General features: G+C 42.6%; 1 protein-coding gene across 4 annotated transcripts in view; it reads left to right on the forward strand.

The window, feature by feature from the left end:
- Positions 1-378: 378 nt before the first annotated feature.
- NUP214 (nucleoporin 214) overlaps positions 379-27,200 on the forward strand; it is a 45,333-nt gene continuing 18,511 nt past the window's right edge. For all 4 annotated transcript variants that reach the window (XM_074891531.1, XM_074891533.1, XM_074891532.1 and 1 more), the window contains exons 1-27: positions 379-489; positions 2,069-2,264; positions 3,073-3,224; positions 3,490-3,694; positions 4,180-4,250; positions 4,587-4,650; positions 5,363-5,466; positions 6,101-6,207; positions 6,858-6,924; positions 7,505-7,628; positions 9,517-9,678; positions 10,779-11,238; positions 12,593-12,768; positions 13,457-13,548; positions 14,154-14,243; positions 14,609-14,758; positions 15,002-15,160; positions 17,339-17,442; positions 17,943-18,125; positions 18,614-18,699; positions 18,799-18,882; positions 19,217-19,462; positions 20,208-20,369; positions 21,337-21,445; positions 24,780-24,855; positions 25,549-25,657; positions 26,914-27,019. In XM_074891531.1, coding sequence (XP_074747632.1) covers positions 448-489; positions 2,069-2,264; positions 3,073-3,224; positions 3,490-3,694; positions 4,180-4,250; positions 4,587-4,650; positions 5,363-5,466; positions 6,101-6,207; positions 6,858-6,924; positions 7,505-7,628; positions 9,517-9,678; positions 10,779-11,238; positions 12,593-12,768; positions 13,457-13,548; positions 14,154-14,243; positions 14,609-14,758; positions 15,002-15,160; positions 17,339-17,442; positions 17,943-18,125; positions 18,614-18,699; positions 18,799-18,882; positions 19,217-19,462; positions 20,208-20,369; positions 21,337-21,445; positions 24,780-24,855; positions 25,549-25,657; positions 26,914-27,019 — 3,686 coding nt within the window. In that variant the 5' untranslated portion in view covers positions 379-447. The remainder of the gene's footprint in view (positions 490-2,068; positions 2,265-3,072; positions 3,225-3,489; positions 3,695-4,179; positions 4,251-4,586; positions 4,651-5,362; positions 5,467-6,100; positions 6,208-6,857; positions 6,925-7,504; positions 7,629-9,516; positions 9,679-10,778; positions 11,239-12,592; positions 12,769-13,456; positions 13,549-14,153; positions 14,244-14,608; positions 14,759-15,001; positions 15,161-17,338; positions 17,443-17,942; positions 18,126-18,613; positions 18,700-18,798; positions 18,883-19,216; positions 19,463-20,207; positions 20,370-21,336; positions 21,446-24,779; positions 24,856-25,548; positions 25,658-26,913; positions 27,020-27,200) is intronic.

Below are 27,200 nucleotides of genomic sequence, written 5' to 3' on the forward strand. Positions count from 1 at the left end.
CTGCTGTGGAAAACGCCTCGAAGGCCCTTACCGAGAGCTGACAGACAGAGTGGAAGCTGCTGCCTGCCAGCACCTGCGGGCCGGATCTCCTCAGGGCAGAGGGGCCGGCGGGTGCGGCCTGCAGCACCCTCTGCGACCGGGTCAGGCCCCACGTCAGAACATAAAGGGTTTATTAAACACAGCTGCTTGCTAGGCCTCGCCGTGCGGGCAGGCTCTCCGCCGGGAGGGGCAGGCATTTATCCGCCCATCTTTTAGCCCCCCCGGGAGCCGAGCACGGCCGCAGCTGCCATAAGGCGGGACCCGCTGGAGGACTCAGGCCGCCGCGGACCATCGAGAGCTGTGGCTAGAGCGGCCCCGCCGGAAGCGGAAGTGAGCGCACCGGCGGGCGCGCGGGGGTTTCCCGGCTGGGCGCAGGGGACCGCGGGCCTCGGGGCTGCTGGCGCCGCTATGGGGGACGATATGGACGTGATCCCGGAGCGGGAGATGAAGGTGAGGGGTGGAGGAAGAGCAGGCGGGTTGTGAAGGGGCAGCCTGCGGTGGTGGGGGGTTGCCTGGGGCGGTGCGGGAGGTGGCAGGCGCGTTGGCTCGGGCCGGGGCTGTTGGCTTGGGCCCGGAGCGGGAGTGACAGGCCGTGGAGGGGGGCGGACTCGGGCCCTGAGGGGAGCGGGGCTTAGGGAGGGCTTGGCCTGGGCTGTGAGGGGTGGTAGGCAATGGGAGGGACTTGGCTTGGGCCGTGGGACTGGCAGGCCGGTGTGTGGGGGGTGGTGGTGGCTCGGGTGATGGTGGGGGCCTTTGGAGGCAGCCTCGCAGGGTTTGTGAAGCACTTTAGGACTTTTCAGCAGAGTGGTACAAAGCCTGTGGTGTGGAAGAGAGAGGGACTGGTATGGCCTGTGGTGGAGGGGAGCCTTGGTAAAGCCTAGGGGAGGAGAGGCAGAATGTGAGAGTTGGAACCTTATTTTGGGAGAGGGGTGATGTGTTTCTATGTTCTGTAAATATGCCTTGTGCTGGGAATCTGCTTTTAGGAACAGCATGTGTGGTTGTCTGCTATGGTACAGTGTAAACTGGAGTGTTGCTGCATGGTGCCAGCCCGGCCCATCACTGTGTCTCCCAGAATGTTACCGTGAGGCTGTATAAGCAGGGACATGACAGGATGGATTCTTGAAACCCATACGGATCTTTGTGCAGCTGCTTTCTGCTCAGGCACCTTCAAAAACAAGGGAGTGGGCTGTTTGTTTTGCAGAAGGTTCTGAGTTCCCACAGCCTCCTCAGGTTGCAGGAATGTACTTACTCAGTGCTTTGGCAATATTTTGGAAATAAAACTCAGATGCTTGACTTTTGTTCCTGGTGTTAGATTCAGTGCTCTGTTCACCAATTGGCACCTTGGGAAGAGAGACTTATTCCTAGGGGGAACCTCAGGTTTTGCATGGTAATAGTGCAACTGCTGTTTCTTAATTCAGTTTGTGTGTTGGGGGTTTTTATCTCTCACTCTGCTTTTCTTTTCCCCCTTTTACAAAAGGACAATGTAAATTGTGAGAAAAACCAATGCAAAAAATAAGTCTGATTATACAAAGTAATTACTGGGGTGGGTGGAAGGAGTAACTGTATCTGTTCTGTGTGTCATAAATTACAGTAGCAAGCAAAGACACATCTAGGCAGATGTGTGCTTTATAGCTTTGCGGCAACAGGTTTTGTTCGGTTGTGTTGTATCTCTGCTTTGTTCCTTTCTCTTTGTTTTTTTCTTCTGTATCCATTGGCTAGTTTCGGTACATTTCTGAGAAGGTTAGATGTCCTGGACAGATGCAACTCCTACAGTTTTTTATGAACTGTAGGCACTGGGTAGAAGAGAAATTCAGCCAATGGAAAAAATGTGCTGTGATCACAGTCTTTCTTAAATGAGACAGAAAATGTGATGGGATGGCCAGTGACAGTGTCGGTGTGGACTCTGCCTTGACAGGTGTTTTGCAGCTCTCCTGGAGAGGCTTTTCAATTTACTGTCTTAGAGAAACTGAAGCAAACTATTTCTCTTTGCCAGCATATGTACAGCTCCTTCCCAACTCTCTTACAACAGGATTTTCAGTTCAGAGCTCTGAAGAAGGTCCGCATCTTTGATGCTCCAGATGATCTTCCCAAAGAACGCTCCAGTCTCCTTGCGGTGTCTAACAAATACGGGCTGGTGTTTGCTGGTGGAGGAACCAGCCTGCAGATCTTTCACACTAGAAATCTTCTCATGCAAAACCAGCTGGGAGAAGATCCCAATAAAATTGGTAAGTCATGCTCATGTCTTTGCAGAGGCAGCTCTATACAGGTTTTTATGATATGGAACTCTTGGTTTCTGGTATAGTCCTTGTCATGGTCTTCTGTGCACTTGAAATTACAACATTTTCTTGCATGAGAAGGCAGGAACAATATTTGCTGTACCTCTACCTGAAATGAAGTACAGTTGTTGGGGAGACGTCACCAGGATGCTCTGTGCTAGTTCCTGTTCAGGTGTCATTCAGGTTTGGTCACCTGTGTCAGTGCCATACAGTGAGGTTGACTTTTCCTACTTCAGAATTTACCCCTTTCCTTGCAGCCACACACTGTCTTGATAGCCAGTCTTTGAGCTGTGAACCTGTGCATGCCTCAGGGATGTGTGCGAGTGGAGGGACAGAGCTCTCGTGCTGAGTTATCCACTCTGACTAAACGACTGCAAGAGAGGAAGCAATTGCTGTTCCACCACCTAAGAGCAAAATGGTTTTTGTTCTCCTGTTGTCCTTAGTAACCGTACCACTCGAGGTATTCATGTGCATACATAAGTAAAACAGAAAATCTGTCCACTTACTTTTTTTTCAGGTTACTGAGGAAGGAAAGTAGAATTTCTTTCTCTTAGGAATTTGGCAACTCTTGAGGCTGTATTGATAGAGATGAAAGGGTTTGCTTTCACTCCGTTTTTTCCTACATGTTAGCTTTGACAGCAGCTGTTAATAGGACTGGTGATTTTTGCATAAGCTTGTTCTAACTGTTTACAAGAACAGTTCCTGCTATTTAAATTTGTCCCCTTCATTCTATCTTCCTTTCCTTTTGTGTTTCAAGTGGAGAATGTTCAGAGTACCTTAGTTCCCATGAAGTTTCCTGTGCAGCACCTGGCTCTAAGCTGTGATAATCTCACACTGTCTGTCTGTATGATGTCCAGTGAGATCGGTTCCTTCATTGGCTTTTTTGATGTCCGCACGTTCTTAAATCAGGTAAAGCATATGCAAAGTGGGTTGGTTTGGTTTTGGTTTTTTTCAGAATACAGCAGGAGGAGAGACATAGTTTAGGTGGAATTTTCTGTCTTTCTGTGGGAGATGTCTTGTAAAGGAATTGTTCAGTAACCTCAAAATCTGCTTCTTAGTTTTATCAGTCATTAATTTATAGGAAGGTCGAAACTGCTTTGAATTACAACTTTGGGAGAACTTGATTTTGTGCTCAGCTTTTGACTGTCATTCGTGTATGTGTCTTTCCTAAAAGGCAAAACAGCAGAAACGTGCGTTTGCTTACCACAAACTGGCCAAGGACTCGGGAAGCGCAGCAATGGTCAATGACCTGAAGTGGAACCCTGCCAGCCCCGCCATGGTGGCCATCTGCCTCTCCGATGGCAGCATCTCCGTCCTGCAGGTCACGGACTCTGTGAAGGTGTATGCCACACTGCCTTCCTCCGTAGCTGTGACATCTGGTGAGTGGCAGCCTCGGACAGCATACAGAAAGCCAGACACTGACGAGTAGAAGCAGATTGATAGGTGTAAAAAGACACCGTTTGTCTAGGGAGGAGTTTTCTTAAAAAAAAAAAAAAAAAAAATTCATGGAAAGGAAGGATTTAACTCCTGAGACTCGTAAAATGTGTTGCAATGTAACTGCTCTTTCCTGGTTGATTGGAAGAGCTGCATCTTGTGAATTAGTCAAATGTGCCCACCTGTGGTTTGTGCTGTCTCAGGTTTGACTGTCATTTCCAAGGAAGCATGTGACTAAGAGTCATCATCTGTTGGGTTTTGATCTGTGCAGTCTTGCTTTCTCTGTGACCGGATGGCTCCCTGTTTAATTCAGATTAATGATTTTTTTGCAGGGGAAAAAAATGTGGCTTAAATTTATTGGTTCTGCTTTTGCAGGGCCTTTGTAACTCTTCAGTTCCTTAGTGCTAATGAAATTCTCTTTTTTGCTTAGTGTGTTGGAGCCCAAAGGGAAAACAACTGGCTGTGGGGAGGCAAAATGGCACCGTGGTGCAATATCTGCCTGTAAGTATTGTTGCTAGTAAAGCCTCATGTCTCATCACTAGTTTGCAATATGCTTTATTTGCATCGCAAGCTCCAGAATTTGGTCAGGTGGCACATGGTGTGAACCATGTGAAGCTGCCCAAGCACTTCAGAAATATTAAAGTGTCTTAGACCAATGTTGGGTTTAGTTTAAGGTTTGCATGTGTGACTGAGAAGTCACGATTTCAGAGTGGTGCATGATCAGTGTTAAAAAGTGGGTGAATTGCTCTAAACCAGTTCTCTGGGCTTTTTCCAAAACTTGCAATGGGCTTTGTTTGTTGGCTTTTTCTTTGTATTTAAGAGTATTTTTATTTGCAGAATCTGCAGGAGAAGAAAGTAATTCCTTGTCCTCCCTTTTATGACTCGGACAATCCTGTTAAAGGTACATCTTTTTACTCCATTTTAACTTGTTTTCTCTTTTAAAATATTTGCACTTATTCCTCCTCACATTGTTTTAGTTATAGCAGCTGTATATTGTACTGGTTATGTAATTACAGTGTGACTTTTAAATATTTGGAAAAAAATAATTATATGCTTTATCTCTGTGTTGCACAGAAAAATTACCAGTCAGCCAGAGTCCTTGTCTATTTCTAGAATGTTTTAAATAGGCGTTCTACAAGCTATTTTTTGCTCATTGATCTGATAGACAGTACTGTCACAAGTAATTTCCTTTTAGTGTGAAGATTCCTGGATATAAATCCCATTCTCATGTTTCCTGTGAGTTTCATCTCATCATTTTGACTCTTCAATAAAATGTCAAAGCAGTAAGCTTAGAAAAACAGAAACACTTCATTTGGATATGCCAAAACATCATCCATGTTTGGCAACACTGCTGTTATCTTGCTTGTGATATCATGAAGCAAATCAAACACATTCTTTTGGTTTGTGTTTGAAATTTCTGGGATCAAATAGCTTTTCCCCCCTAATAAGATTGATGTTCTGCAGACAAAGAATTGAAATTCTTTATCTTGGTAGTTTAGAAGTTAGTGATTGTTTATTTGTTATTTTGTGTGCTATGCACAATTAAAATCGATAGACAAGGAATGTCATTCTGATGTGTTTCTGGCTGAGGTATTTGTTTCCTTCTCTTTCAGTGTTGGATGTGCTGTGGATTGGCACATATGTCTTTACTATTGTATATGCAGCAGCTGATGGGACACTGGAAACACCTCCAGAAGTGGTCATAGCCATAATGCCTGTAAGTGCCAGCAAGTCACAATGACAGAAGTGTTTGTTGCTTGTTCGTGACTTGTTTATTACAATGGCAAGTTGTAATATTATTTATTTATTAGTAGTTGTTTTTATTATTCACATTGGCATCATGTAGAATTTGAGATTGGCGCTACTGCGAATCATGGTTTGGGGGATTGAGTGGAGGGAGTAGTATCCACTCAAAACCCAGTCGGTCACCTATTCTCTGCTGAGATCAAATTTATGACATGAAGACTCCTGGCCTCTGAAGTAAACACTTGGGAAGAAAACCTTACCTCATGTAGAGTCCTGATACATTTTGTGTGTGTATATGTGTATTTTTTTGTTTAGGTTAAGGAGACTTTCAGGCCTGTTGATATGCTCTTACTTAGTATCAGGTTTTTCATTGCGGGGTGGGGGTGGTGAGACCTAAATTCCCTGGTAACCCCTTTATTTTCCCTTTATCTTTTGGAGGAGGGTTTTGGTTTGTTTGCTTTGTTCTTTGTTTTTCAAGTGGTGTCATGATGCCTGTTCTCTCTTGAAGTATGTGGCAATTATTGGTGTACCCTGGTGCAGTCATATTTATGGGAGGTTACTTGGTTTCTGTATTGGAAGGTAAATTACCAATGTTGGTCTTACAGAAAAAAGAAGAGAGGCGACCAGAGAAGTTTGTGAATTTCATGGAGCCTTGCTATGGGAGCTGCACGGAGAGACAGCATCATTACTTCCTCAACTATGTTGAGGAATGGTGAGTGGTGGGAATCATGGCAAGGTCTTTCCGTTGTTATGCATATCTGAGCGGGCAGTGCTTCATATATTGTATTTCTCTTTTTTGTAAAATATATAATACCTGAATATGAGAGAAATGAAATAAAATTGTTATTTTGAAAATGCTTTCTGAAAGTACAGCTAATTTCTCCTGCATGCTTTATCTCCATGCCAACATACTCGTTTATCTGGTGAGAATTAATATGATTTCATGAAGATATAAAAGATTGTTTAAGATCTGTCATAACCATTTCCCTTGAGGTTGTAAGTCATAGGTTGGGTAAAGCACAAGCTTTTGTCTCACTTAATTGTGTCTCTGTGTGAAGAAGCTGTTCCTAACTTTTCAACTACCTGTCTTGGACCATGATTATTTATAATGATACAGTGTCTGTCAAATCATTGGTTGGCAAGGGGATTCAGCCCCTGGTGACTAGTTTTAAATGAAAAATAAAAAGTTCTATGGTGATGTAGCAATCATGTTTCCCTCATATTGGGAGGAAAAGTCAGATTTATATTTTTATAACTGCATTCCTAGTTATGAATTTGTGTAGATGATAATGAATTGTGGAGCTGGGGACCTCGCCATGGATTGTCATGTTGATTTTAACCTATTTGTGTCCGTGCTTACAGGGATCTAGTTCTGGCAGCTTCGGCAGCTTCCACAGAAGTCAGCATTCTTGCCAGGCAAGGGGATCAGGTAATATTTTTGTTTGTGTTGCATTTGTGCGTATGTACCTCCTCTATCTCAAACATCTAAGCGAGTATAACCTATATAAGACCTGCAATACAATGAGATGGTATATTTTTTTAAAAACACCCCGAAACCAAACAAAACCCCTTTCTTTTTACATCTGAGTTGTACAGAATCTTAAGATAAATTTAATTCTTGGATGAACAGGAGATCTGGGTGACACCAAAGAGAAGGGATAAACAGAAGCATGGTGTGTTGTGAACCAAGTATCATAAATCTATTTTTCATGATTCATGTGGCAGTCTCAAAACTTTTCAAGCTCACTATAATAAAGTGATGCATGTGAGGTCATCAGTTGAAGTCAAACGTTAAAACTGGCTGTAACTGATGAGCAATGATGTGTGAGAAATCACACAGAAATCTGTGAAGGGCCCTGATAGTTCTGGCATTTGGTAATCTGACAAATTTAAGTAGATGTCCTCTAGCTTTTTTGCTGTCTTATCTTTCAACTGTAGTAGACTAGAGTTCTGAAGAAGGCTGATCACAGGAAAGCAGTAGTCAATATAATAATCTTAACTGTTTGCAGAACTGGGAATCATGGGTTTTGGAGGACTCCAGCAGAGCAGAACTCCCTGTGACAGATAAGAGCGATGACACGCTGCCTGTTGGCGTTGCTGTAGACTACACCAGTAACATGCCTATCCCGATCAGTAAGTCTTGTCAATCTTTCTTGTGGAATAGTCCAATAATAGCAATATATGAGACACATTTGAGGGGCAGCCCGATGCTCAGGGTTCTGGGAGATCGTTCTGAAAGGGAGACCAACACACATCTTGCCCTTTTACACCAAGCACACAGCTTGCTTCTGTGTAAGGATTCAAATGGCTAAGCGTTAAATGCAGTTCTTCCTCAAAGCTTTCAGCAGCCTGGGATACTCCACTGACAGATGTGGCAAACAAAGCACCTGAGTTATGTCTGTGTTTCACAGAGCCAGGATAACAGTGAGTTTAAAGGAGTCATAGTCTAACACCAGGGATTTCGGACTGCCTGTGAGGTTTTCTTTATTCTTGTAGCTTATATCATTTTGCAGAACTGTTTTGTATGAAGTACATCTGTGCTGATCTAAAGGGAAAGTGGGTTAGTTTAAAAGCCAGAAAAAGCAAAGATCATTGAGGTGAATGCGTAGGTTTTAATTCTGCACTAAAGCACAGGGCCAGTACTGACTGAACCCTGCTGTGCTCTACATCTAGCCAGTTGCATTATTGCTGTACCTTCTGCGCTGCCTGAAGGCTCTTTAAAGCACCTTGTCAGAGGCTGGAGCTGAAGGTACATCTGAGCTATTGTGTTGTACCTTAGTGAATTCTGAAAACTCTCCCTTGAAACCTAGAGAAAGACTGAAATAGAGATGCCTTCAGGCAGAGTGGAAGGTACTGCAGTCAGGAGTTCCTGAAGAGCACAGGAGGGTGCCGATTAACTGAGAACTTTACCTGAATGGAAACCTACAGAAGGGAATTGAGGTCATACTTTGTACTTGAATGCAAAATTGAATTTGAAGCATTTTCTCTGTTAATCTATACAGTTATTGGATTAAAGAATTTGCCAGGACAGCTTTTTTTTTAAGCCCAGGTTGTGCTACTTTAGAAGTTTTTAGAAAGGTTTTTGGAGAAGCTTTTTGCTAACGCATTCTCTGTGTTCTCACAGAGTGCAATCAGCTTGGTTTTGGCTGCACATTAATTGGCTTTGCAGTTAACAGCAAGTTTGGATTGCAAAGAAACCTCATTTGTCCTGGAGCTTGTTCCCAGGTGGAAACTGCCCTTCCCTAGCGTGCTTTTCCTGAAGAACCAATAGGTAGAGAAACATGGCCACCCACTGCACTGCCTGACAAACAAAGCACTGTGATTATAGCAGGTTTTTCCTGCATCCTAGATCTGTTGGGTTTTGTTGTTTAAGCACAGTTAAACCATTATAGAAGGTTTTTTAGGTTTTTTTAGAAGTACAGGGAGTGGTTTGGGGCCTTTAACTGTGCTGAGAATATATGGACTCTAGGCTCAAAGCTGCAGCTGCACAAAATGCAGGTATTTCATATTGGAGGTTCAGATCATCAGGATGTTTGTCTGATGTTGGATTTCTTTAAATTTAAAAAGTTTCCTAAGTAGCAATTCTCTTTCATACTTTATGTATGTGAATGTTAATGATGTGACAGGACCCAATGGAACGTGGGGACTGCTGAAAGGCATAGAGGATTGAAGGAGGGAGCGCTGTACAGGTGAAGAAAAAGGACTGCTTCAAAATATGAAGAAGCTTGGTACAGGAATTCACGGTTGAACGTTGGGCTTTGTCATTCAGGAGATGACATTGGATTGTCAAAATAACCCTCTGAATTTATGAAACATGAAGTCAGGAATAGGAAGGAATAAAGAAGTAAAAAAAAGAGAATTGGACATTCACAGAGAAGCCAGGGAACAAAGATGCAAGCGAAAGCAAGAAGGGAGAAATGTAAGGAATACTGTGCTAAGCAAGTCACATGAAGGTGCCAATGCCAGTAGGAACAGGACAGGAAACTTTGGCTGCAGGACTTACATATGTGGTCTCTTGCAGGTGACGAGAAGACCCTTGCTCCAGCTCCAGTTCTCATCTTGCTCTCTACGGATGGTGTGCTCTGCCCGTTTTACATGATCAATCAAAACCCGGGGGTCAGATCGCTTATTGTGACCCCAGAGCCCTTGCTGTTGGTAGGGGAGAGAGTTCCAAAGTCAGCAGGTAAGTGCTCTGGTGGGTTAGGGAAACACTTGCATTTGTAGATCTTTGTCATCTTCATCTGTAAGTTTGGTAGTCAGACATGTATGTGGTCACAGAAAAGATATATTGTTCTTTATAATGATAATGGGGAGAAATTCTTGGGTGTTTTGTGTTCCCAGAACTGTTCTCTGTCTCTTGCACATCAGTGTGAAATTATGTAGTCCTGTTCATTGTGTGGGATCTCAAGCACTCTGCAGTCTGCACACTTAGACTCTACTGTGCAATCAACCTTTGGGGAGCGGGGCCAAAGCAATTCTGGGAGGCCCTTTGCCCAGCTTTGGGGTATAGGACTGGAGCTGCAGCAGTGACTTCAGGCTCTGCCTGGGGACAGGGATCAAGCACTGTTCAGACCCAGAGCATGGTCTGTATGCTGCAGAGGTGTGATGGTTTTCCTCCATATGTTTTGCCACAGGAGGCCATGATATGAACTAAGGTGTTTGTTTGGCTGCAGCAAAAGTTTATTTAAACAATAGCTTTCTGCAGCACTGTGGAATTGTGTTAGCAGGTGAAGAGTAATAGTTTTATCTGAGTTATATATGCATTTCTATATGCAGTGTGAAGTAGGCAGTTTCCTATGCTGGGGTAGGCAGGTAAGCTGATTGTTTTGCTTGCCTGCATGCAGGCAGTAATAGTTGCAAACCCACACTTTTCTAAGCCCAAATTTGCTTCTCCTTCCCCAAACAATGCTTTTGTTTGGCAGCCTGCCTCTCTGCAGCACTGGCTGACTTGCGTGCTGACAGCCTGTTTTATGAGATGGCAGGAACCTCATCAAAATCAATGGAGAAAGGTGAAGCATTTTCACAGGAAATTCCAGACAACATTAATCTAGACAGACTGTAGTATTGATCGTGGCTTGGACTTTGTGCAGTTTCTGTATCACTTCCTGGGTTTGGGGACTGGAAGCCCGTCTCTGCCATCTCTTTTCCTCACTGCACTGTCTGCCTGGTGAGCGAGATAGTGCTGAACTGTCCCCATCAAACAGCGTTTGGCCTTGCAGTACCTTCTGCCATTAGTCAGTGCAGCCAAATGAGTCTCTACCTTCCCCATTTGTCTTTCTGCAGGAAGCACTGCCACAACTCCAACAACTCCTCCAACTGCTTTAAAGCCTGACACGGTACCAGGTGTTGCTGCTGCTGCTGTGCCTGCCTCAAGTCAGCCTCCTGCAGGGAGCGGAGCAGCTGCTTTTTCCTTTATGCCTTCAGCTGTGAAGATGCCTGGCTCTGCGGGCAGTGATCCTCCGCCTTACCCCTTTGGCACGGATGCCTCCACACAAGCCCTGGCTCCCAGTCTGACTGGAGCAGCAACGTTCTCTTTCTCCTCTGCTTCTCCAAAGGCATCTGTGACTCCTGCTCCTTCTGTGGGCACCACTACAACCACAGCCAGCTCCTTTTCCTTTGGATCCATGAACTTTAAACCAGCTGCAGACAGCTCACCTGCACCACCACTCTCTACAACACCTGTTGCACAGAAGTCATCTTTTGCCCCTTCAGCTTCTTCAGTCAAAGTGAACCTCAATGAGAAGTAAATAGATGCAGTAGTTAATGCAGTGGCTGGATACTTGTTAAATTGCTCCAGGCATGGACAGTGTATGGTAGTTCTGAAGATGGTTTCTGGCTTTTTGCCCTGGCAGCTGTTTCCCATGATCCCAAGAAAGCACTGAGGAAGCCTCTCTTTATCTAAAACATAGCTGTCTTGACTGTGAAAACCCTCAGTGCTTCCCATGCTAGGTGTTATTTTCATGGGCAAAATACTAGTCAAGGGACAATGCCAAAAATTAGAGTGATAATTTGCCAAATTGCCAGAGAACTAGTTTTTTTATATCTTTGCTTCATAGGCATCAAACTGTAATTCCGTGCCTTGGTTGGATTCAAATCAGGGTTAAAGACTCTTGGGGAACACTGGGATTTGAAATCCTTTATGTCTGGGACTGTTTTAGTGTGGTGGTGCTAGCACAAGTTTCTTTGACTGTTTGGTGAAGGTTCCTTATCTCCAACCTAAAGAGTAACTTGCGGAGCAGAGAGGAAGCTGTATCCATAGCAATGGATTTCTTTTCCATTCCTGTGTTCAGTGGAGAAGGTGTCAGACCTTTTGGTTTTGTTCTTAAATGGATGCTTGGTCACTGAACACAGGATCTGAAGTCTTGAAAGCTTGTTCATGCCAGCTGAAAGAAAACTAACATTGATTAGAAACTATGCAAAATGGATTTGAGTGATGAGTGTTCTCAGATTTCTTCCCTCTGACTGCTGAGACTTGCTCTCTGTTTTTAGAAAGAATGGTTTAAAACACAGAGCTATGTAATTGGAGCTGTTTTCTGTGGAGAGCAATTTTCACATAAATTTCTGATGGTTCAAATGATTATTTTTTAATTAGAAAAGTCTTTGCTACAGCAGGATTTGATGGTAGCTCTTATGGCTTTTTAAATTTTATGTTTTGTGTATAAAGCAAATGATACGCTTGTGAATGGCTGAATATTTAAATTGGCTGCCTTGAGGAGCTGAGTTTGCAGATGAATAGAAATTCGTATTTTCTTGCAGAATTTCTGTTTGAGCCTTGCTGCAAGGATGACACTGAAGGGCAGCTCAGATTTGCTCTAGTTGGTGCAAAATGATGAGGTGCATTTTGAAGCAGGGCAGTACTTTTTGCTCACTGGGTTGGGTCTATGGTAGCAGTCTTTGTGGTTCCACATATTCAGAAATGATCCTGAATGGCTCCTTCCCACTATCCCCAGAAGCTACACTTGTAATTTTCTATCTGGAGCTTGAGTTGTTGCTGATCCTAGAGGATGCTAATTCATTAGAACTTAGTGCTTTGTTTTGAATGGGGGAAACAGCCAGGACCAGTTCAGAGCTGAAAGATGTTCTGCTTTCTGTTCCAGGTTCACTGCTGTAGACACCTCTTCTCCCACTAGCAGCAGTGGCCAATGCACTTCCACAATGTTTTCATTCTCAACCACTTCAAAAACTGCTTCTGGAGGTCCTCTGAGCCAGTCCACACCCCTCGCAGCCTCTCCTACCACACCACTGAAGGCTTCGACCCCTGTGCCTGCCGCAGGTAGGAGTCTGATGCATATAGTTGCGAATAATGCATTATAAACAATGTTCTAACAGTTTTAGGACATAGTGAGCTTCGTTTGGCTTCTTTCTTTCTTGTTTTTCCTGCTGCTTTTACTGATGCAGCAGACCTCCTGATTTGCACCCTGTAAATGGACTTAGTCCTGAAACTGAGAAGTTCTTCCATTTGTGCACTTCGCTCCCCAGAGAGCCATATGTGAAATGAATATATTCAGCTGCTTAATTCTGCATGAACTTTCTGGCATTTTCAGTGTTCTGTAATACAGCTCTGATTTATGAATGTTTCTGGGCAGTCACACAAATCAGTGCCTTATCTTGCATCTGGAGTGACTAGAGTTCAAAATGGTCACAAATGAGTTTAAATGAGACAGCACTCATTTGTTAGCAGAATAATATTCTCTCTCTCGAATGACCGTGTGACTGGGGGTCTTGAGGTCCTTCAGGAGTGGTACAGCTGGATATTGGAGAGTGACAGTTGTTATCATTAGCAGAGAAGTTGGATGGGAGTAAAACAGCACCTAAGGAAAGTGTGTTTTTGCGCTGGGGCCCATGCCACTATTGCTTTTGGATTGACAGCGGTGATTACGGTTGTGTCTGGTCACAACCTGTTTTTTCAAGCTTATTTTTCAATAAGTTCATAAATTTCTGTTCCTCTTTTTAAATTCCAGTGTCACGTCCTGCTCAAAATATCCCTTCAGCTTCTTTACTACAGAAGACAGCCAAAATCACCCCATCTGCAGCAAAACCAAGCTCTACTCAGGTAATGGCAACTTGAGTGGATTCTTTAGAGGGTGAATGCTTTACGTGGCCCGTGAATTGCTTGGAATTTGTTGGACTGAATGACTATTCTTAGGTCAGAGAACTAGCTAGCTTTTGACATTTAAAATACTAGCAGATCTGCAGGACTAAAACTGTTCTATGCATGTCTTTAGAGAGCTGTGTTTTGATGTATGTTGCCTAATCAGAGTTGTAGAAGCTAGTTCTTCCTGTTGTTACGGAAATGAGGTATCACAGCTTTCCTAGATAATAAGCACTCAAGAGATGTCTTGGATGTGTATTAAGACACCAAGTTTGTCAGACATTAAAATCGAAGCAGCAATACAGAGCAGCACACAGATTTCCTTTTCTTTCATAAAGCTTTAGCCATATATCTCCAGGTAGTCCGCAGTCCAACTTCAAACATGCGCATACCTTAGTTTACTGTGGAACTAGTATTTATGGTTATGACAGTTGTCTCCCTCATGACTGGTGTCTGAATGGCATTTCTAACAGCAGGCATTTTTTAATATCCTAAGTTCCCTGTTGCTAAGGATATATCCCTAATATTGGTTTTGGGTTTGGTGTTTTGTTTTTTTTTTTTTTCAGGGCAAATCAGCACTCCCCAGTACAACTTCAGAGAAACAGGCCCACCAGTGGAAGGATTCAGACCCTGTCATAGCAGGAATCAGAGAGGAGGTGAGATTTTTTTCAAGCAGTTTTCCTCACTTTAGAAACTGTAAGACCAATGTATAGGTCTGCAGACACGTTCTGATGGTGTCTGTCTGGTGTGTGGTTTAGGAATCGGAATGGAAATTTTTCCCAGGATAATCAGCCTGGTTTGTAATTGTTGTTTGTGTGTCCTGTTCAGTCATCTTTAATTTCAGCTGCTGTGCTAGAAAAATTAAGTATTCTTTCCTGTTAATGTTCAAAAGAATTTCCTGTTTTGGCTGCAAAGTGACAGGTGTTTACGGTGTATTAGAAACATTATTCAAGAACTGTGACATTTGTTCCAGACCCTGCAATGTTTCAGTGGCTGCCCTTTCTTCTGCTTGGCTTTGTAGATTGCACATTTTCAAAAGGAAGTGGAGGAACTGAAGGCCCGGACTTCCAAGGCCTGTTTCCAAGTTGGTACTCCAGAGGAAATGAAGATGTTGCGAACTGAGTCAGATGATCTTCACACCTTCCTCTTGGAAATTAAAGAGACAACAGAGGTGAGCAGAGTATCTTCAAACTGTTTAACTCCTCCACAATGACTGTTCCTCACCTGATGTTCCTCCTTAACCTGCTAAAGCTGGTCTGATGTAGATGGAACATCTGACTATGCTGCTTTAATGTGAGGGTGACATTTGCATTTGTGCTTTCAGGCAGATGCTTGCAGAAGCCCCTGTGCTAGAGACGGCAATGAAAAACTGTTACTTTGAACCTTGTCCCATCTGTTCTATTTCTATTTGCAGTCACTTCATGGAGATATTAGTATTCTGAAGACAACCTTGCTGGAGGGATTTGCAGGGGTAGAAGAGGCTAGAGAACAGAATGAACGGAATCGTAGCTCGGGGTATTTACACTTGCTTTATAAGAAACCTTTGGATCCCAAGAGTGAAGCGCAGCTTCAGGTATGAAGCATGTCAGTCAACTTCTAATCTAGAGTTTTAAATGAAATAATACTGATGCTTGTGTGTGCAAGTGCCCAGCAGTTTTGTTCTGCCCTAGGTATTTGCTGTTTCAACATAGTCTAGTAAAAGTGTGGTGAGCTTTTTTTTCCATGAGTTTGCAAGACACGCTGACAATCCTCTCCTAAAGCTTCTCTATGTGGCTGCCATTTGCAGTGATGATTCAAAACTCCTGCTGAAGGGAAGTAGTTCACCTGAGATCCAAGTCTATTCTAAGCTCAGAATGTTACTCTTGACATCCTGTTCCTTCTCAGCCTGTAGTGTTTGCTCAGGGATTTCAGTTAAAAGAATATTTTTTTTCCAACACTTTGTAGAAGAGTTCTTGGAATTATTTTTATCTTCAGCAAATGCCTTATGGAACAATTTGATGATTTATTATGACTTACAGAATTGTGTGGTTAATTTCATGGATGGCAGAGCATAAAGCTAAATGATATTCTAAGAGCTGGGGCACAAAGGAAAATAACCAGCAGTACATAAAGAGGCTTTCAAAGACATGAAAGAAACTGGGGTGAAGCACTCTTTTTGTTACAGCTCTGATGAGAGGGCTATTTAACCATAAGCAAAACAGACTGAATGTGCCCTTCAAATGATACTTGGTCTTTATACACTGAGAAGTTCCCCTCAAGAAATTTGTCTAGCAGGCTGGAGATGTGAGTGAGTGTTGTATTTGTTGCAGTAGGTGTCAAGAGCATGCACACAGACAGTTGCTAGAAATCAGCTGATGACATGAAGTAACTTCTTTTAGGTCTGATCTTTCGTCTTCACCTGGATTTGGTAGATTGATTCACAGTCTTAATTGTATGCCTGCTTTGATGTCCAGTATGTCTGTGACATTTCAAGCTTATGCTTATGACTTCAGAGAGATGATAATCTTGAAGTGCTTGTTTCACTGATCTAGAGAGAGGATCATGAGGAAAGAATAAGAGAGTGGGAGAGAAGCGGAAGTGGATTGGAATGTAAGGAGAGAGCTTTCAGGTCAATGAATTTATGAGAAAGACAGCTCTAGTCTGACTCTTAAATTTTGTTCAGTCTACATCATCCCTATTCTCCTGGGTGAGAAAAGCTCACTTAATCAACTTCGTGTATTAGTTCTCAATGAAGTTTTAAAGATCCTAAGGCTTTTCTGATGTCCAGCCATATTGATTTGCTGTCCAGAGAGTTGCTGCTGTATAATGCTCATAGTTGCGGGAGAGAGGAAACCCGTGCTTGGTAGTGTGTAACACTAAGCCCACAGCAGGACTGGATTTGGTTTCAGGTTGGATATATCACATTAGAATTTCATGCTGTATCTTGAAAACAGTTGCAGTGGAATTTTTCCCAAGCTGTGTTACTTGGCTGCTTCATCATTGTATTTAAGTGAGCATTCTGTTGAGATGAGCTGAAACCAACTGCAGTTTCCATTTCCATTTTACAAGATCAGAGTTCAGGACATGCACATCTATGACAGGCTGGAGGGATGACAATGAGATGGAGCACTGGTTTTGTTTAGGGAGCAGGGCTTGTAGCCAGAGGTCTCTGGCTTAGTTGTACCAGTTGTGCAATTATGTGGTTGTGGATAAGTCACTTTACTCTCTCTCTGCTTTTTTTTTCTTTCCTACCTATAAAAATCAAGTTAATTCCTTGCCTTAATGTGGGAGTTGTGAGCATTTGTGAGTGTTTTCATGAATCATAGTCTGTGAACGCTGGTATCTTAGAGCCATGTGAATAGCCTGCAAAGCTTTGATCACCTATAATTGTTAGAAGTTTCAACATTGTAAAATGGGAGCAAATGACTCATTCTGGAAATGAGATTTGAAATAAGGTTTGTTTTGTATAATGCCTGATGTTTGTAAAACCCTTTCTCTAAAGACCTGGCAATGTTTTGCAAACATTATGGAAAGTATTATTTCTAGTTGAGAGCTGGGATAAAATGTCCAAGCCAAGCCCTGTGGGTACTCCATTGATATAATTAGATTTTCACTATGTTGGGTTCTGTTGTGCTGATTAAAACTTTCCAGGCAGAAATAGGGGAGAGTGCCGCATGTCTTGGGCTGGCTGAAGACCCTTTGGGCTCATTTTCTTCAACTGAAACGGAGATTTCTGAAGTGAATTAAAAGCTAACTTTATTTTGCATGGTAGGAAATTCGACGCTTGCACCAGTACGTGAAGTTTGCTGTTCAGGATGTGAATGACGTTCTGGATTTGGAGTGGGATCGGCACCTGGAACAGAAGAGGAAGCAGAAGTAAGTAACTGAAGTTGGAATACAGAATGGCTGTAAGGAACATGTCAGTGAATCAGGCATTAGTCTCTAATCAACAGACAAAAGCCTTTTTCCATTTAACAGTGTGATCTCTTTCAAGGGGTCTAGGAGTAAAGCTCGACTGAAACACCTAATGGGAGGTATAGGTTCAGACTGTTTGGCTTCAGACGCGTTACAAGCTTGCTTCATGTCTGTGTACGGTGAAAATAGTGCTTATAGAAAAAAATACAAAATAAACTTTGTGGAAACGAAATGCATTCATTGGTGGTAGCTAATGAAACCTTTCTAGTAAATAAACCATCTTGAAGTAAATGAGCTAAGGGAGAAATATGCACTTGAGATGAACTGAACTGCTTTGGTGTTCAAACCAAACCATGTTTGACCTCATGGAGTTCAAGTAGCTAGAACCACTAAACTGCTTTGTGTGTTCATGCCTGCTTGTGGCCAGATATATAGAATGGTCCTTATCCCTGTCTCTTAAGGCGTCTGATAGTTCCTGAGCGAGAGACTTTGTTTAACACGCTGGCTAATAACCGGGAAATAATCAATCAGCAGAGGAAGAGACTAAATCAGCTCGTGAACAGCCTGCAGCAGCTCCGACTGTATAATCAGACATCTCAGTGGAGTGTTCCCGGAGATACATCTTCTCTTAGCAGTGCTCAGAGGTATGTGAAACACGAATTCCTGAGTGGTGTTGACACTCCTTCTCTCTTGCCCCCAGCAATGTGCAAGGGTGCATCCTCCAAAGAACGATGTTTTGTGGACGTGGTATAGGAGGACAGAATGTTCTAAAAATGATACTAAACTACGTCCAGGTAATACAGAAGCTCATTGGGTATAATCTGTGACACACTGTTCGATGCTTATCAGAAATTTCCCCTAAAAGTTACGGGGTTTTTATAGTAAACAGGGTAATAGAGCCTCCAGGCTGAGGTACTGCTGGTTGTCTGAATTGAGGGGAAGAAATAAATGGCTCTTAAGAGTTTCCAAAATAATTAAGATGCATGTGTTTAAATAGCACAATTTCTAGAGGAGCCAGTTGTTCTTCCAGATAAGCCAATGGTTCTAGTGGCTCCTTTGGCCCTCTCTTGTTCCTGATTTGGTTGATTTCTTTCGGCTGATCATGGTTTTTCACTGCTCTGCCTTGTCCCAGTTTTGACAGTGACCTTGAAAGCCTGCGCAGTGCCTTGATGAAAACTACCTTGGAATCACATGCCAAACCTCTGCCTAAAGTACCTGGTAATTTATTCTTTCTTCCTGGCATTCACACCATGAATGTGAATTATTTTTTTGACTTGGAGTTTGATTATAGACTAATAACTGTCTTTGGTTTTCCAGCTAAATTATCCCCCGTGAAACAAACACAGTTGAGGAATTTCCTAGCCAAGAGGAAAACTCCACCAATTAGGTCTACAGCTCCAGGTAAACCTTTGGTTACCATAGAAGCATGAAATGCTTTCCAGGAGGGCGAGTTACCTGCTCTGGGAATCAGTCCTGAAGTTGACTTTTGGCTTCTCACTCCTCAACTCATGCTTCTCATTTCCTGCTCCCCTATCTGCTCTCAGTAAGAATTTCCTTCAGTTATCATCTTGTTGAAGGCTGCCTTTCCTTGCAGTCAAGAAGTCAAATCCTATCAGCACAGGATTAAAACAAGCCAGTAGAAGAGCATCCTAAAATAGGATGACTGTCTTGGCTGTTAGGCTGGATGGTTCCCTCAACTTAATACACACACTTGATTTTGTTTCTGATATTGCAGCAAGTTTGTCTCGATCTGCCTTCTTGTCCACAAGATATTATGAAGATTTGGATGAAGTCAGTTCAACATCCTCAGTTTCTCAGTCTCTGGAAAATGATGATTCACAGGCAGTGGACCAGGAAGAAGAGGCTGCTCCAGTCCAAGTCCCTCGTCATGCTCCTGTGGTCCGGACTCCCTCTATCCAGCCTGGTTTGATGGCTCAGTCTCCGTCCTTTGGCAAACAGCACCTCTCCCTGGGTACCTTGCGTGAGTCGTTTTTGCAATGTCTCTCCTACTCTGTCTGTGTTCTTGTCGGTATCTTTAACGGCTGTGTCCATTGCCAGTGCTTCAGGTCCTGGAGAAATGAGATTGCAGCGTGCAGATGTACATTGCCAAGTTTCCAGAAGCAGTTAGCAGAGTGGCATTGTAACCTCAGGAACTTGAGTTAAAAGTGCTAAAATATCTTGACCTATTAACTGTTTTTTTTTTTTTTTTCTGATAGCCTGTTTCTTTCAGATAGTAGGACTGTATGTAGCATTGTCTTCCTTTAATAACTTGCCTTAAGTGTGTGCCATTATTAAAATAATGCCCAAAGACCAGGAAACTGAAGTACTAGTGCATTTGATTGGTGTGGCCAAAGTTAGGAGTTCTGAGCCCAGTGAGTCACAGTAAGAACTATATTTGCATATGTGCAGTTTTCTTTGTGTGAGAGGGGTTTTACCATCTCTGTAGCCAGAGAGAAAAATAGTGTCAGCAGAAGTGTCTGTAACAGCAAACTGAAAGTCATCTAATGTGTTGAAATGTTGGTTATTGAAATTTACTTGCTGAATTCATTGGGATATACAGAAACTGCCAGGGTCAGATTGTGTTGATTATTTAAAAAGCCTGTGCATCACTCTTGTCAGAAGGAAGCTGTGTACTTAGAGGAACTGTAGTTCAGCAAAGGCTTTCAAGTCTCCCTGGTTTGTAGACATACAATAAACTGTAATATTTTTGTTCGTTTGTTTTTTAGTGCCTACGTCTTCAAACAGAATCATACCACAAGGGGCAGACAGTACAATGCTTGCAACAAAGACTGTGAAACATGGGGCCCCTGCTCCCACTGTCACTGTTCCAGCACCACAAGCGGCAGCTGCTGCAGCTCTGCGGAGGCAGATGGCTAACCAGTCCCCAGGTAAAAGGATGGCTAATTGCCCAAGTGACCTCTGAGTAGTTGAATGTGGCTTTCACAGGAATTTAGTGCTCTCAAAGGAGAGATCATCAAACAAAATGGGACACAGACCTGTATTTGTTGCACCTTTGAGCTATCCAGTGTTTTTTTGTCTTCCTTCTTCCTGTAAGCTACTAGCACAAAATGCCTGAGAAACTCCCACCTCAGGTTTCTTTGTACCCAGTCTTATCTGTGCAGTGGCAGAAATGTCAGTGACTCTTAGGAGATCCTGGCATGGCAATTGATTTGTGTGCAAGAAGGTCTGTTGGAGAGCAGAGAAAGGATGTTGCTGGCCTATATTAGTAACTCTTCATTATTAGCTATGCAATTAAAGATCTGAATTGTAAAACAATTTTAATATTGAAAAGTTAAAGGTGAACTGTTGAGTTAAGCCTTGGATCTGCTTGTAAGGTTTTGAGATGACAGGAGAAAGGTTTCCTAATTTAAGCTTTTCTTGTTTGGTTTTAGACATTTCTCAGTGCTTCCGCAGTACTGTAGCATCAGTGCAGAAAAGAAACAAAATTCAGTTACTGGTAGAGGAATTGGATTCGTTCATTTTCCTTGCCCAAGGAGAGCATAAATGCAGAAAGGTGATGTAATGATGTGAATTTTAGGAGAGGCTGGGGTGTAACTACACAGGTAATTTCTGTTAACCTAAGAAGTTACAATGTAGGTAAAGGGAAAGGGTGTAAGAATAATCAGATTTGGTCAGCTAACAATGAGAAATGTACCAACTATATAGAAAGCTGTCCACTTCTTTGGTGTCCTTGTTGAAGGCTGAGATACCAAACTTTTTGGCCAGATATACCACATACCTTCTAGAAACTTGGATGGATTTCTTCTGGAGTTACTCATAGGCACCATATTGAATGAAATGCTTAATATGGAGATCATCTTTACCTCTTCTTTATTTTTATTTTTTTTCTTAAAGCTGTAAGCACCTCCTTGACTGAATCAACTCTGAAAAACGTTCCTCAGGTGGTGAATGTGCGAGAACTCAAGACGGGTGCATTGACTCCAGCTGTCTCTGCAGTAATAGGGTGAGTGGGTGCTCCCCTTCTTTCTGGTAGCCTTTGGTAGTACTTGCAATAGAACATGTCTGCCGGTGGGGAGCAGCAGTAGTATTTTGCATAGTCTGACTATGTAAGACCTAAAGCAGATGCATTTAGAGAAGAGTATTGGGTTTGTGGAATGGAAGCAAGAAATGCTTTCTTTCCAGGTCATTCAAGGATTTGCTAATGGCTTGTCCTGAACAAACGACGAGACCAGTATTAACCTCCTTTTCCACTGGTCTGTGAAATGCATTTTAGTGCATCTTCTCCTTTTGGGATCCGGTGGTTTTGCTGTTAGTATGTACTTTGGATCTGGTATCTCTCCAGTCACTACCTCTGTTCTGCCTCTTCCTGCGAGGGAAGTGCACCCCTCTGTTGCTGAGTGTGGACTGTGGCCTTAAGTGGTCCAGATGTTGATTCTACTACTTTGTCATCCACTACAGAGAAAACCTTCCCTGGAGTTAAGCCTCTTCTGTCTGTTCTCAGAATCGCCCCTGAGGAAGGGACAACTGTGTTCTGGCTTTTCTGGAAACTTGTCTCAAATTTTTTGATGTTCGAATTTTGACTGAAGGGTTGGGTGTTGGTAGGGGTCAGTCATTTTGGAAAAATACAGAGCTGCAAGTCTGTCTTCCTCATAAGCAAATTATGAATATTGTCTTCTGGTATTTAGCCTTGAATTTGTTAAGATTTCTCGTGAGTTAGCTGTAACACTTGGCTTTCCTACTTCTCTGCCTCCTACAGACAACAGCCAGCTCAGCTCATTCCAGAGATTTCTGTCTTATCACCAGGCTCTGTCACCAGGCACAGAACTAGTCCTTTTCCCTGTCATCATAATGACCTTGAAACTGTCTGCTTTAAGTTCCTGCTATTGCTTGTGACCAAGATAACACATGGCCGTTTCTGGGCTGGGGAGGCAAGGCCACTACTGGAAAGTCTGAGCAAAGTTGGGCTTACTGCATAAAGCAGGATAAACTCACTACCTACATCTGAATACAAGTCCACATGGAGCTGCAGATGCTTTATCCATATAACTGTGGGCTATATGTGCTGCTCCTGGGACACTTCCTGCTGTTGCATCGCTTCTGGTTTTCATACATGTGTGTATACCCTTCACTGTCAAAGAAAAATAGTGAAATTCCTGTGATGCAGCTTTTCAAAAAGGGAACAGTCTTACAGTGGTGGTACTCAGCTGCTGACCTGGAAATTTACTTAATGGTTTCTTCTGCATTTTAATTGGGAAACCATTTGGGAGCTTTTTACTATTTTATTGATAAACTGAGATGGGGGAAGGGCAATGCTACATCTTTTGAAAATAAAATTTGCAAACAGCTCTGCTTGGGAAATTTTGCTAAAAGCAGTGTTATGACTGGGAGGAGTTCTCCACCCTTTGTTTCATCAAAACTGTGATGAAAAAAGTAAAGAGTACTGGCTGTACGTAGACAAGGACATGAGCAAGCGATACATATCTGAGGCTGGTTTTCACTTGAACTGTAGTTAAAGACCTGTCTTACTTTCAAGTAGTTTTAGACGGGCAGTATTGATTGATCTCTCTAATTTATAGAGAACCAGCTAGCTTGATATCTTGAAGGCTTTTTACAGTCTTATTTTATAGCTGACCTCATAAAAATGTACTCTCTAAAAATTCTACCCAAATGAACCATGGCTGCCAGTCAGATTCCACACCAAAATAAAGAGCATTCACCCAGCAAAGTTAAGTCATCAATTTTTGCTACTTCAGGCATCCTGGCTTCCTTTTGCTGCCACAGCACACTCTTCGGGTTGTTAAGCAGTAATGATTTTTCAGTTGTTACCACTTGTTCAATGGCCTATAGCTAGGTGTGTTGGTGGTCCCAGTCCAGTTACTTCTATATATGTTTTCAGTGCAAAAAAACCCCTCTTTCAATAACTAAAGTCAAAACCAGCATTTTCATAGCCTCGTCAGAGAAGCTATAGATCAAGTGATCTTGAGACTTTTCTGGGGAAAAGGTCCCACCCTATCATGAATTTCACAGACCTTCCGTTGTTTTCTTTATTCAGGGTTTGTATGAACTTGAAATTTACAGCTGCGCTATCCCAACATGGACTCTTTCCAGTGCTAATCTGAAGTTTTCCTTGTTTGCTTTACTTTTGCTCTGGGCAGAGGGCAAATCCAAGCCATGCAACATAGAGAGCGAGCGCTCATTGCTGGAAGGAAGGACTTTAGTAGTAATGCAAAGCTGTTGAAGGCACAAAACCCTGTCCAAGACCAAACGGCTATGCGAAATTATGGTTTCGTGTGTGTCCCCTTCCTTTGGAATATAGTATGAAGTTTCTGTGAGTTGGTCTGTAGCTGACCAGATAGTAAATGCGGTTTAGAAGTCCTCATGCTTTAGGAGATATACAACTTCTGATGCCCAGATTCTCCTACTGTCTGGAATTTGCAGCCTCAGCCCTTTCTATAGTATAGAGAGAGTATAAGGCTTATTGCCTTAGGGAACACCTGGCCTGAGTCAGGATGGAAAGAGCCTGCTAGGGTAAGAGAAGGCTGGCCTTTGCCACCAGGAGAATGCAACCAGTGTTGAATTTAAGCTTCTGAAAGCTTCTGGTATTGTCCACTTAAGCTGCTGAACCTGGTGAGCCACAGACTTGAGGAGGTGCTAAAACTGGATGGCTGTTCCCAAGTCAGGGTGATTTGGTGTGTTAATGGCCCACAGCATGTAAGGTAGGATGCTTCACCCCAGAAGTAACTGCCATTGTGCAGCAATTGTCTGTGGGCTCTGATGTCCAATTTATTTCGTGGTCAGAATTCCCAAACCAAATGTAGAATATAGGTTAATTTTATCACAGTTCTTGCCGTGACTTCATTAATATTTATACTACACTTCAAAGACATGAAGTGCTTCCCCCCACCCCCCCACTCCTAGCTTTGTCTCCTTGCTCAGCATTTCTGAGAGTTGCATGTATTTGTCTGGGCTCCACACTATAAAGGAAGCTGCTTAAATTTGTTATCCACTAGGCATAAAATTGTAATCCCCTTACCTGCTGATTTTTCATCAACTCCCTGTAAAATAGAAAGGCCTGACTCTTCAGAGACAAGAGTGTGTGAAAAAGACTTGATCGTTTAAGTCTAGAGCTTTAAACACATTTGCAGACTTCCTTTGTTAAATGTGGTTGATTCATTTAAGAGGTTTATTCCCTAATCAGATTTGTTCGTTTGGAGTTGTGTGTAGAATCTTTAATAGTGGCGGTTGTTCAAGACTTCCGGAAGCTGTGCATTTTGAGAGGTGAGGAAGTCCTCTTTTAGACTAGTCATTCATTTAACGTTTTAATTTTTCTTTTTAAGATCATCTGTACCCCACTCTGCAGCCCAGGCAGTCCACCAAGTTTTGGCAACTGTTGCTACAAATCAAGCTAAACAGGTATCTTGATATAGAACCCTTTCCCTGTGGAATACTGTAACGGGGCATGTTCAGCAAAGTTGGGGGTTTAATTGTTTGTGGATGGGTCATCTAAAAATCTCTTTTCACAGCTTGCCCTGCATTCTTGGCAAACCTTTTATCTGTGATCTTGACAGTGTGATGCCAGGCATATCTTTGTTATGTCTTGCCTTTTCCCCCCTTTTGAAGACTTGCAGCTTTCTAATGGCCACAGCCTTGCAGCAGTAAGGGTTCCAGCTAACAACATCAACGTATTAGATAGATCTACTTAAATTTCACCCCCAAAAAATGGGCTAGGCAATCAAGGGAGAGAGTAGTTTACCCATCCTGTTATTCTACTGAAAACATTTCTTATTGGTCAGTAAGCTGCTAGGTGTTATGTCCACACATCAAAAAACCACGCAGCAGTTTTGTCCCCTGCAATCATTGAGCTGTTGCCAATGGAGGCTTACTGGCCTCTGCAGGAGACTTGTTGAAAAAGTTGAATATTGACCCTGTATCTAAGTGGCAAGACATAATGGGCCCAGGATTGAAGGGCACTTTCAAGTGCTTTGACTACCTTCCTCTAGTTTGTTCTGAAGTCACTGCATGACTCTTATGATACCAGACCAAGGTCAGAAGGACCTTTGTTAATGGACAGACTGCACTGACCTGAAGTGGGTTTGTGTTTTTTAGACACCTCTAACAAGCTCGCTTAAGGGACAGACCCCACCTTCCTCTGTGTGTGCACCCTGTCCTATGGCATCTACATCTGGTCCAACGTCATCTGGCAACAAAATCTCAGGTAAATTGTCTTTGGTGGAGATGGAAATAAGGCCTGGATGTCTCTTGCCACCTGTCACAGTGCACAATCCAGAAAATAAGGACACGGAGCCCCCACTGAGAGGCTGCTGTGTCAGTCTTGAGGGAGAGAATTTGAAAAACTGAAGTACAGAAGAGCGGGAGAGTGGTTTTGTATACAGCCCTCTGTTTTGTCTCTGTGCCTGCATCTAGAATTCAGTGATGCAGTTCCTCATTCAAAGTGGATTCAGAATGTATAACCCTAAACAAGAAATGTTGAAAGCACATCTACCAAAGGCTACTGTGGTTTGACAGCAAATCAAGAGCAGACATTGTTGCTGATTTGTTTTTTAAACAAGAAAAGTTGTTGCATTTGTGCAGGAAAGGGATTACATCCTGAAGTAACAAGAATAGTTTTTTCCATACATTGATGTCTGACTTAAGTATTTCTATCCTATAGGCTGCAGCACCGTAGAATTACCTGAACTAGCTGAAATGAGCTAATTCAGGTACTGGGTCTGTTGAGCACTGGGCTGTATGACCAATTTCAAAGCTAGTTCAGATACTGTGATCTGTTGTGCACAGTTTAGAAGCTTCTAAGGAAAGGAATGCTCAGTTTACATCATTCTGTGCAAATTGGGGAAGAGGAAACTCTTGGGGAAGGAAGGAATTGATTTTTCATGTGTATTAGATAATAATGCTGGCATTGGATGTGGTTTTATAAGCCTCTTGCATAAATGTCTGAAATCCATCTCTATTGCTCTTGTGCCTTTAATCCGTGGATGTAGGTTGCCTCTTAGCCAGGGGTAAGAAGCAGTAAAAATAGCTAGGATAAAAATCATATTTGACTTGGCAAATGCTTCTTAAATTTTGGTTTATTGAAAATGTCAGCTCCTGAATTTGATAGCGCTTCCTCTTTATTTTGAACGTGTTTTGATATGTTGATGAGAGATTATACTGAGGATTTCTTCGGTTTGGGGGTTTTCTTAATTGTTTAATTTTTATTGTCAAGATGGTGACACCTGTCTTTTGTTCTAATAGGGTATATATTTATTGCCTTAAATCTTTGAAATAATTCATGTATTCTCTGACATTGTAACAGTAGCAGGAATGCTTCTGTGCACAAATATCAGATGTTGTATAAGTGACAAAAAAGCTTTGTTTTGAACTGATAAAATCACAGACTGTGTGTGCTTTTTTGATAGTTGGATGGCAAGGTGCTCTTTTCTTACTTGTAATGCTAGTTCTTGTAACTTACAGGACAAGGGACAGTAAAAACAGTTACAGCTGTGACGTCTTCTACAGTGACATCAGTACCAGCAACAACTGCACAGCTTAACAAAGCATTCTCATTTTCTTCTGTGGGGTCTGTATGAACATTAAGATTTCTTTGTAATACACATTATAAGTATCAGCTGTTAGAGCAAGTGTTACCTACAAGCTGCATAATACTCTAAAATGGCACCTGCAAGTGTTAGATTGCACCAGAGTTCTTGGAAGATCTAGTTTGTGGGAGCCTACCTGAGTGAGGTCTGAAGGTCTGAGAG

The sequence above is a fragment of the Strix uralensis genome, chromosome 21, assembly GCF_047716275.1.
Source record: "Strix uralensis isolate ZFMK-TIS-50842 chromosome 21, bStrUra1, whole genome shotgun sequence".
Lineage (NCBI taxonomy): Eukaryota > Metazoa > Chordata > Aves > Strigiformes > Strigidae > Strix > Strix uralensis.